The 11,942-nt window shown below is 30.8% G+C and overlaps 1 protein-coding gene across 1 annotated transcript in view; it reads left to right on the forward strand.

Annotated features, from left to right (window-relative positions):
- Positions 1-196: 196 nt before the first annotated feature.
- LOC106462548 (fibrillin-1-like) overlaps positions 197-11,942 on the forward strand; it is a gene marked incomplete at its 5' end in the record, with an annotated part of 157,590 nt that continues 145,844 nt past the window's right edge. The window contains 8 exons of the mRNA XM_022389848.1: positions 197-286; positions 3,220-3,342; positions 3,804-3,887; positions 5,665-5,787; positions 6,430-6,519; positions 8,474-8,596; positions 9,156-9,239; positions 11,342-11,464. Of these exons, the coding sequence (XP_022245556.1) occupies positions 197-286; positions 3,220-3,342; positions 3,804-3,887; positions 5,665-5,787; positions 6,430-6,519; positions 8,474-8,596; positions 9,156-9,239; positions 11,342-11,464 (840 nt within the window). The remainder of the gene's footprint in view (positions 287-3,219; positions 3,343-3,803; positions 3,888-5,664; positions 5,788-6,429; positions 6,520-8,473; positions 8,597-9,155; positions 9,240-11,341; positions 11,465-11,942) is intronic.

The raw sequence follows: 11,942 nt of genomic DNA on the forward strand, positions 1-11,942 counted from the left end.
TATATATATATATATATAATTAAGAATACATTGCTAGACAAGTAATTCAAACTTTAAATTGTTTGTGTAAAGAATATATTTAGTTTTTTTATACACTTACAGAGTAAGATGTGATGTTTCTTTGATACTTACACCAATGATGCTGACTAAATTTTTATTAGTAATTTTCATTTAAAAAATGATTTTATCCCATTAGCAATAGAACCTAATGAATGTGAAGATGATGATGCTTGTTCAGGAAATTCTGTTTGTAGACCAGACAAAGATGGAGTAAAGAAATGTGTAGGTAGGTATAACAAATCAGGAATAGTAATGCTTAACACACATAATTTACATTCTTGAAGATTTTTGCCTTAGAAAGTTATGAATACAATTAACATAAAACTATAAGATGAGAGATTGTCCTGTCATCTATAAAATGGCAGAGTTATCAATGTATTGGATAATTTTTCTGATAAGGATATCTGCACAGACAAATAACTCATATTATTTAGTACTGGAACAATGAATATATGTTGAACAAACTCTGCATTAATCTTGTTAGTCATGTATTTAAACACTAACCAATTATATACCTATTAAGGTGTACCTTGTAAATTTCAGGTTGAGGTTGATTTACATCAGAAACAGCAATAATGTTCACCAAGCATAATTGAAGAAATACACTTAAAGTTATATAACTACAAAATTGCATTATAATTATACAGCATTTAGTATTTGTTTTTAGATCACAATGTTGCACTTCCTAATCCTGTAATTGCCCCTGATAGATTGGTGATAACTTTATGGACTGTGTTAATCTGGTGTCTCTTATTCAAGATCTGTAGTTCTGAAACGAACAGTGGCTTGAATTTGAAAATTAACAGAATGCATAAAAGAACTGTTGTAGCTATAATTACATGAAACCACCACTACCAACTTTCTTTCACCAAGTACTTCTACTTTGTTTCTAGTTTAGAATATGTAATAATGTTTTTTTTTGTTTTTGTTTGCCTGTGTACCTTATTCTAATATATTGGTGTGTCTTTAGTGCTTTTACGCTACTACTGAACTCAAGGTCTGTCTACTTTCTATATTAGTCCTCTTAGAAATCATTAGCATTTAAAATTAAGAGCACTTCAGAAACATTGTACTTTTATCTAGTCATTAAGCAGCTGATGTTTATAATTGACATACTGAAGATTTAGCTGATTTTGATTACTGGATCTAATTAACAATAAGCTTATTACTCAAATTTATGTTGCCTATATATGCATTTTTATTTGCAACTTACTGAAACTTTACCATATATTTACTGTTTGTTGAAATCTGTTTAATGAAGCATGTGTTGAACTGTAAACCATACAAACATTGTACCAAATGACAAACTAATATACGACTTCTGTGATAAAACAAACAAAGTTATAGATACCTGAATATTCGTTTGACAGCTTTAGGTATAATACAAAATGAATAGAAAATAAAACTATATATATATATATATAAGAAATCTATTGCATTCACTGTAAAATGATATAGAAAGAAATATGACATCCATCATTCACTTTTAGATAACTATTCAATAGACTGGTAAAGGTTTGTGTCATAGATATTTTCCAATATGTTACATTTCCTCTGCTCACAAAAATAGCTATTCTCTTGAGTTCCCATATACCTTACAATCGACTGATTCAAATACATCTTGCATGCAAATCATCATGTGACAATAAGATTGTGACACACTCTCCTGATGCATGTGACTCCCTCTATTTGATTCTACCAAACTATCACTTCTTCTTTGGCAGTACTCATGTCGAGACATTTTTATTTTTGTGTGCTTTTCAAATTTAATTAACTTCATGATATTTTTTTAGTTATTATTCTGAAGTGCATTTTGAAATATTTTCTTTAACAGTTAACAACTTTTCAGATAACTTATTTTCCCAGTTTTTCTTTTTTTTTCATCAAACACTTGTGTTTGATTATCAATTTTACACAATGAATTTTGAAGTTCAAGTTACCACTTCAGATATCGTACCTTTTATTAGCACACTCACACAGGCAACAGGTGGGGGTGACTCATCTTTTGATTTATGGCTATCATCTGCCATGAGATTGATCATTATATGCATCAATCTGCTTCTCCTATTCTTCCTGAACATGCCAAATCTGTTCAGATTGATGAGGATTTTGACAGCCTTTTTCTGCCACCTGATTTTGCCATGTCTTCCTATGCCCCTACTTTGGAATCAGTTAGGTTTAATATGGCATTTTTTAGACATGATTTCTCAGGTATTTCTCAGATCCCTACTTCATTTTAAAATTTATGATTTTTTTAATACTCTTGTATGTGTAATTTTTATGTTATACCTGTATAAACTATATACTTTATCTTTAGAAACAGTTACTTGTCTATTCATCAATGTGTAGCACCATCCATTGAGTTTAAAAGACATTTAAGTACGTGCATGATATATTTACTATTTATATTATACCTGTATATACATGGACTTTTATTCGAAGGGCAAAAGCAGAAGGCCACCATCAAATCAAGTACTGTGAGAGAATATTGAGTCAAATGTTGATTTGCTCTAGGCTTTCAGACATGATCAGTCAGTTAGTTGATACAGTCGTTGTTTTAGATATTATGATAAACTTTTAGTGGAGTGATTTTCGACATTTTGCCACTGTGAATCAATATTGTTTTTGTTGTGTTGTGTATATCAGTAGGTTTTTGGTGGAAAAGGTTTTATTAGGCAGTTTTGGGAAAAGCGTTTTTTCAGCTGCCATTTTTTTCCATTTTGATCCCTATTATTAAGTACTACCATATTTAATGATCAAAGTAGTAGTTTGTGGTTATATTTTGTAAAATATGTCAATGAAATTGTGATTGTTGTAGCCTTTTGTTGTGAGGAAACTTGAAATATTTTTTGCCAGTAAAGTAGTTTTGATAAGTTCATAAAAAACTTAATAAAGTATGATTAACTTAAAAAAAAAAATGTCCAGTAGTTTTGTTGTTTTAACATAAAATACAAATGATTTGTAGTAACTATGTTGAGAGCATTGCCTAGAAGAATCAGAAATGTCTTAAAGGAATTTTACTGCAGCATAAAATATGTATTGCTTAAAAAAAGTTTCTATTTCTTTTTTTTGTATGTAGTAGTAGGTAATTAGTTTGGTAGAGCTAGTTTTATTTGAGTAATAATCTAAATAACACTTATGTATTGAAATTTTGTGTAGATGTCTGTAAGAATGTACAGTGTGGTCCAAATGCTGTGTGTAATAAGGACAGTCATCCTGCAGCTTGTAATTGTTTATCTGGTTTCTTTGGAGACCCTAAAGACCCAAAACGAGGATGTCAGCGTAAGAAAATTATGTGACTGTGATTTATAACTTTGAAGTTGATTTTTTTTACAGTTATTATTTTAAATGTGCATGTAGTGTTATTAGAACATTTATTTATACTAGCTTTCTTTTTCTTATTCTCATTGTACTTGTTAAATATCTAATTACTTGCTTGTGGAAAAATGCTAAAATTGATTATTTCAAATATTATAATACCAAAAGTACTTTTTATTTATCTTAACATTATTAAGGAAGTGGAAAAGGTATTCCACCAAAAAAAAATACAGATATTGGCATTTACCTTAAATTTCATTTTTTTTCAATTTAAAGGAAACAAATTGCATTAAAAACACAAACGCTTTTCTTTCTACAGTATGATTACGATGTCATGCAAGAATCATTTATAGTATTAAAATCTTAGGTATATTATAAGAGCTGATAATTATTTCTAAGTGCAAAGTTGATGTTCTATATTACAGCACCTCATATTTGTGAAGATGACAATAGCTGTCTTGCTAGCCAGTTGTGCAAACCTGATGAAAATGGAGTTAAAAAGTGCTTTGGTATGACTGTCTATGAATTTTGATTATTGAAACCACTGAAAATTACATAGTCTTATTTTTTTTGGGGGGTGGGGTATTATTTGTTGAATAAACAGCATATATATATATTTATGTTGGTACCTTTAAATAACATAGAAGGTCACTATGTATATCCAATATTTTATGTAGTCAGTATTGAATGGTGGGTTTACTAAATGATTTAGCAAAGTAATTGAGTTTGAACTAATTTTGAAGGTGAACTTTTAATATTTATTTACATAAATGATTTGTTAAATGGTTGCATACATTTTATAAAGCTTTAAAAATACAGTTGGTTTTATTAAATCAATAATAAAGATGTATATGTTATGGCACAAATAATAACCATATATATTCCTTGCTTGTTTTATTTTTCACTTTATACAATTAAGTGATAATATATAAATGAACATATAGATGGATTCTCTCGCTTCTTTGATGAATGAGTGTTCATCAAAGGTCAGCAAAGCAATAATAATAATCAATAAATCAGTTTTTGACTGGTGTTGTCTCATATGGGATGAAAGATCAATTCTTGACTTGCAGATATGGTTACAAATGTTGCAGGTGTAGTCACTGTTGGATAGACTGGTTTTGTGATGTGTCTACTTGTCCTGTAAGCATTTTACTGTGTTATCCTCATATGTGAAAACTGCTATGCGACATTGACTTCTCCATTTGGGTCTGTCCAGAGTGGTGTTTTCTCATGCCTTGAGGTTGGTCTTCAGTGTGTCTTTATATCTGATCATGGACCATCCTGTGGTGTGAAGTCCTGTGCTTAACTGACTGTAGAATACCACCTGTGATATGCAGGTATCCTCCATACAAACCACATGTCTGACCCAGTGGACCACATGTCTGGTGAGTATGCTCTCAATACCTTGGATGCAGCACCTCTTAAGAACTTCAGTATTGGAAATTCTATTCTACCACTTGATATTGCAAATGAATCATTAGTGGGAAAGGTGAAATGCATCTAGTTGCTTTATGGGTGACCAGCCAAAGTAGTTGTCTGGCAGGTATAAGAAGAGGAGGCTGTGTTTATGGTTCCTTTTCAGTCCCCTGTCCCCAGCTTGAGGAGAGCAGCACTATATTCAGAAAGTTTCTGCTCTATAACCTTAGGAAGACACACTTAGGAAGACACACTCTGATCTGTGAAGAATAACCATCACCCTGAGGTCACCTATGTGCACAATTGTGAATCGAGACTTCCAATAGCATCCTCCACCTGTCCCCATTGCCACAGGGCTTGGTCGTTTGTCTGTTGAACTACCTGCATGCTGAATATTTTAAAGTTGATGAGGTTTGTGCAGAGCCTCTCCAACTTTCTCATCCAAGCAGCCACTCCTGCACTGGTGCAACAGGTGTCATAAGCACAATAACTGGAAAAGATGTAGGTTTTATTTTGAAGTTATCCTTCTTCTAGTCTTTGACTTTCTCTTTGTGTAACCCACAAACAGTGAGTGGGGGAGTTTAAGGTTATTTATGGGCAACCACCACCAGTTAGTTTGCAACTATTTATTGGTTATTTACAATTGAACTCCATATCTGAAGGCCTTTTTCACTATCTGCCACCTTGGAAGTATATAGTGTGAGAAAAACAAATTAGCCACTATGAATATACACATTTAATTTTTAATATTAGTGCCCTTTCCTATATAGCATTTTTATGTATTTTTGTTGTCCTGATGTAATTGTATAGATTTTGATACCTAATAAAATGTATTTCAAAACAGATCCTTCATTTATTTATTTCTAGATGTTTGTGAGAAGACTAGGTGTGGGCCTAATGCAGAATGTATTGGTAAAAATCATAAACCTGAATGCCAATGCTTACCTGGCTTTAGTGGAATCCCAACAGACCTTAGTAAAGGTTGTGAGGGTAAGTATTTATGCCATTTAACAGAAATAATTAATGATAACATAAAAATATTTCATAGTTATTATAACTCTTTTTGAATTACTAATCCTTAAAAACTTTGAACTTACTCATTACTGATAAAGAAATAGAGGGTATTTGTCTGTTATTGTAGCATATATAAAATTATTTAGAACATTTGAAATATATATATATATATACAGTAGTGCATATGGCCTGGTTGTTACATACTTTTCATGTTCTTTTCTTAACACATTGTTTTCTGAGAGAGTGAAAACAGACAAAATTTTGAGGTAAGGATATTATACTTCATATGTTGAAATGGGGTTTAAAATTTCAAAATTATACTATAGCATAGTATGGTGTATAATAGTTGCATTGTAATCAAATAAGTATGTCTGAATTACTTACTTTTAATATTGTAATCAAATAATTATGTCTGAATTACTTACTTTTAATATTGTAATCAAATAAGTATGTCTGAATTACTTACTTTTAATATTGTAATCAAATAAGTATGTCTGAATTACTTACTTTTAATATTGTAATCAAATAAGTATGTCTGAATTACTTACTTTTAATTGTCTCGGTTGCATTAACATGTTTCACTTTCTAAACATGTAATGACCATTTGTCTCTTTGTAGCTGTTCCAGAAGACAAATGTCAAAAGAATGATGACTGTTCTGAAGAGGAGGTGTGTCAGCCTACGGAATCTGGAATTAAGGATTGTATGGGTTAGTGTATCTTTCATCTGTTTATCCAGTAGCGGATCGATAATTTTGGAAAGGGGGTTGCAGTCACCTGGATGGGTGCCATATAATTTCAGCATACGTCATTTATATTGATGCAGCCAGATGATACATGAAACTTAAATATTATAAATTATTGGCCTGTAGCTAGAAAAGGCAGGAAATAAAATTATTTATTGTTAAAAGGGGTGCACTTTGGATCATAACGGCCCAAAATTAAGGAAAGGGGGGCCAGCTGCACCACTCACACCCACCCTGAATCCTCTAGTATACTTATGTATCTCAAAAAATAATAAACTGATTTACATGAAATTTATACAGAAGATAGGGTGTGCCCATAGTATGGTCTTTTCCAAATCTGTTCTGGATTCAGATTCCGGATCAGTTTGAAACATTTTTATAATGAAGATATAGAGCATTTTCTCATTTTGTTGATAATAACTGTGTAAAAAGTGATCGGATTAGGACCGGATTTCAGGTGCACATTGAAACCAAAAATCCAAAACTTGCAGTGGTGCAAGGGTTTGCAATCTCTCTGATTGCTCTTGTTTTAATGAAGTTTTTCTACCAAAAATATGTTATTTAGCCATTGTAGTTAATTGTACTCAAACTCTTAATAGTTCAAGTGCAAGGTGATTTTCATATTGAGCATAAGAATAGTTTTCTTCATCTTTTAGTTTTCATATTTCATTTGCATAACCTCTAGGACCTCCTAAATGAATGGTAAAAGTTTTTTAAGGTAAATGTTTTATTTTATTTTTCATTTTGTCTATCACCATATCACTAACTGTAATTATTATAATCAACATACAGTGCAAAGAAATGTTTAAAATTAAGAAATAGAAAAAATGTACATTCCTTTTAATTTTTTATAGAATATTTTAAAAGATCTTCTTTTGGTTATATTTTAATTTCAGGTCTTTTCCTTTTCACATAATGGTTAATTTTGAATGTTTTCTTTCCTGTCCTTTACCTTTTATTACTCATCTTGGCACAAATTAATGGTACCTGCAAGGTATAATTACAGTATCTTCAGCAGATATGCATAATCCTTCAGCAAAAATATCTTGGCTTCATGCAAGATCTTAAGCCTTGAGAACTGATAGAAAGTATGATATATATTTAAATAACATTTAAACCTATCAGTTATGCATTTTAAAACATAAATAATACATAATTAACTAAGATATAAAAGTAAAACCTAAATACAATTTAACTGTCTCTCTAATTATAACACATTTAGCTAAGAAAAAAATTATAAATGCTGTAGTGGATAAAGCAGCCAACAATACTACAGGCAGTTATATCTACCCAATGACAACAAATATGTGGCAGTTTCCAAATAACTGTTTTTGGATTATTGTGTAAAATGAGATTTTTCTAGTGACATTATACATGTGTATGTAGCAGCTACATGTATGTTATATAGCTCAAGCAAAAGTATAGCAGGTGGGTGTGGCACCTGTCAGGAGTTGACAAATTTATTGCTTGTTTCTACTGCATTCAGCCAGAGAACTTTGAAATTTACCCGACAATAGGACAAGTAAACGTGCTTATTGTCTAGACTTGCATCTACAGGACTGGTAGTATGGGCTTCAAGATTGAGAGTCCAAAAGTTGATATTTTTTGATAGCTTGTGGGTCACAGGACAACAAAACTGAAGCTTTAAGTATTGTTTTAAAGGTTTCTTTTGAAATAAAGAAATTAAAACTTAGATAATATAAAACTTTGAATGAAAACAAACATCATAATGTTAATTTTATTCACATACATTATTAGTACAGGTGTTTAATTAAATTTTGAATGTAACTCGGTGACTTGCCCAGAAAAGTGTGTAAAATGTTAAATTATAAAAGTTGCTCAAAACCAGGATTTTCTATTATAATAATAGTAATGTAAATATAAAACGAAAGAAATAACATTGTCCTTTATTTTTCAGGTACCTGCTCCAAAAGGAAATGTGGTCCAAATGCTCAGTGTCTAGGTGTAGGGCACACTTCAATCTGTGAATGTTTATCTGGTTTCTCAGGTGATCCAAATGACGAAATTAATGGTTGCAAACGTAAGTTATTTCTATATCCACTTTTGTACTTTCCTTTTTCATTATCTAAAAAGAGCTAGAATTAATTGATGGCACATTTTATTGTGGTTTGTTTTTATTTGAAATATCAGATATCTTTATCATTTACTTTTATGGACATTCTGTAAAACTACTATTACTCCACATATTTGTCTGTTAGTAAGATAAGTCAATCAGACTTTAGAAATTACTGTCAGTGATATTCCTTCAAGGTAAATGTAATAAGTATTCTTGAACAGTACCCAACGATTATATAGAGATTAGTGTATATTTATATTTTATAAAAAGAAGTTACTGCTCTTAAGTTTAAACTCTTAATGAATGTTCTTATCAGTAACCCTGGGTTTTGTACTTTTATTTTGTTTTTTCTTTTGTTGTATGTGAAATTAATAGTTTTATAAACTCAAAGTAATTTATGTAAAATAATGAAAACAAATTGTATATCTTCTTTTTGCTTATAACTATAATTTCATAAAAATACACTGTTGAGTCATTGGTTTTTGGAAAGTCATGGAACTGATTATTACTTTATCAAATACAGGTGACATTTGCACAACAGATGATGATTGCCTGCCAAGTCAAGTGTGCCATAAGGAGAGTTTACAAGAAATTAAAGATTGTGTTGGTTAGTCATATTGTTTTTGTAACATGCAATTTATATCACTCAGTGAAAATTCTTAAAAATTTTTTTTAAATTCAGCTATGAATATTTGTACACATAAAGTACTGTTTTTTTTATGTGTGTCTCCACATACCATGGAAGGCCTGTTGGTTAGGGTGCTTGATTCACAGTCTGCTGGTTACAGGATTGAAACCTAGCACTGAACATGGTCACTTCTTTCAGGCATGAGGGCATTATATTCTGATAGTAAATTCTACTGTTTGTTGGTAAATGGTAGCCTAATAGTTGATACAGGTATTGCCGGCTGGTTATTATCTTCCTCTGGTCAGCAATTTAAAATAAGTGACAGCAGCAGATAGTCTTAGTAACTTTGCCATAACTACAATCAAAGCATGCAACTTTCTTTGGTGATTCAGTTCAAGTATTAAAAAAATTCACATTTAATTATGATAGGTTAAGTTGATATCAACTAGCAGAAACAAATTTTAGTCTTCACAAATCTCTAATAATGAAAATTAAAATTTATGTAAAATTTTAAAACAGTTTTCTGCCATCATTTGTTAAAAAAAATGTAAATCAATACTTGAATTATAACTGCCTAACAAGAATAACTACATAAATGTAATGAAAGAAGAGTACTTTACTGGTACTCTCATATACTTGTTGATTCGTAAGTATGTTCACAGACAAATGATTCAGAAATGGAAAAGTATAGGAAAGTAGTTGTTGGTGTTATGGAATGAGATATTTGTGGCCTACCCTGTGACATCATCATTGAAGCCATTCAAGGTCATGTCCTCTGAAGCTTGTATTAATATGCATCATACACCAAAAATGTCAATTGCAAAGGTGTAGACAATAACAAGTGAAATATTTTAAACCAAAAGTTATCAACATAAATACAGATGAGGTAAACACCTTAACACTGTTATAAAATGGTTGCAAACAACCAGTTGCCATGCTCAAAATGATGCCCCAGGTGGTAATATGGCAGCTTCCTTGTGAGTATTGGTTTCTGTCCTTAGTTTTCCCACACAGCATCTACATGTAAGTGATCCTGTAACATGCAGCCCCTGACATACAATTTCTGTTATCTGATATGAAGGATGAAATTCATATTGTAATGGTTTGGGAAACAATCTGGCAACAGCAAGCATCTGGTGACACTCTCCATGTTAAACTGCTCTTCTTCAATTGTACCATTGTTTCGATGATTGAGGAGCAGTTGTTTCTGTTCTTTGGTTTTAATGCTTTTAACCTTCTGAACCCTTTAAAAGTGCAGTGATCTACTTATGAAAAATTTTAATCTTGTAACTTGTACCTATGTTTATGTAAAAACTTATATTTCTATTTGATTTTCAACCCTTTGTGGCACAAAGTGGAAGGGATATATTTATAGTTATAATTGTTTTTCATGAAAAGTGATTTTGGTAATATTTGTGTTTAAACTATTTCATTTGTTATTGATTATAACTTTTCTATTAACATTTTTTGGAGTATGATACACATTTGTAAACTTTTCGAAAGAAATGCCTTGGATAACCTTAATGATATTGTCACAAGATAGGTGCACAACACCTGTTTTCATGACCTCTAGCAATTATATTCCTATACCTCTCCATTTCTGAACTACTTACCTATTAATGGACTTGTGAATTATCCTGCTTCTAAATACACTGTGAACATAATTCCCTCACTGATGAGTCACTAATTATATCAAAATTAAATTTGAACATTAATTTTGCATAAAACAAATGTTAAAAACAGTAGTTGATTTTTAATACTGGGAGAATTAATACAACTATAGCTTTACACATGTGGCTCCATTGAGATTAAATCTATCAGTAAAGTCTCACTGACCATATACATGGTCTTGCTGTCAAAATGCTCTTCTCATTGTTAAAATAAGTATCAATTCTATCACCCCCCTTTATTCCCTTGCAATTCAAGTATTAATGTCAATCATCTGTGTAATTAACTTGAGTATTATGGCCATTCAAATAGTTTTAGAAAGAGGTAATAACAATAAAAATATATTATTTTTAAAATTTAAATTTTGTCTTATGCAGAATTGGATTTCCAATAAAGAGCTAAATACTTTTCAGATGTTTGTAAGGACAAACAGTGTGGTTCCAATGCAGAATGCATTGCATCTAACCATCAAGCTCAGTGTACTTGTAAACCTGGTTTTGAAGGTGATGGTAACAATCTACAAAAGGGCTGCTTGCGTAAGTAATTCTTCTTAGGATGTTTAGATTATTCATTAGGAAATGCATTAAACTTCTTTCTTATTATTTATTGCTGATTTATTTGTAGAGAATTACTTTAAACAATTTTATGATTGTATTGCTGAATGAACTTTATTGGTCTTATGCAATTATTCAGGAAAATTCTATACATAATACTGACATCTTATATTTTGTTTTGTTTTTATTGCAATAACATGTTAGTAAATTTACTAAAAAAAACTGTACCCCGATTTATATAATATAGAATAAGATTTGCTCCTATATTGGCAAGAAAAGTTCGTTCTCATGTCTGGCATATTTTGAATAATTTTTGAAATAAAAACCCTGAGACAATTTATTTGATAAAGAAACAGTTTTATCAGACTTCAGGTTATAATGTGTGTGTGTGTGTGTGTGTGATATATATATATATATATGTGTGTGTGTGTGTGTGTGTTTGCGTAAAAATGAACCACAG

Source organism: Limulus polyphemus, unplaced genomic scaffold, assembly GCF_000517525.1.
Source record: "Limulus polyphemus unplaced genomic scaffold, Limulus_polyphemus-2.1.2 Scaffold1196, whole genome shotgun sequence".
In the NCBI taxonomy this organism is placed as follows: domain Eukaryota; kingdom Metazoa; phylum Arthropoda; class Merostomata; order Xiphosura; family Limulidae; genus Limulus; species Limulus polyphemus.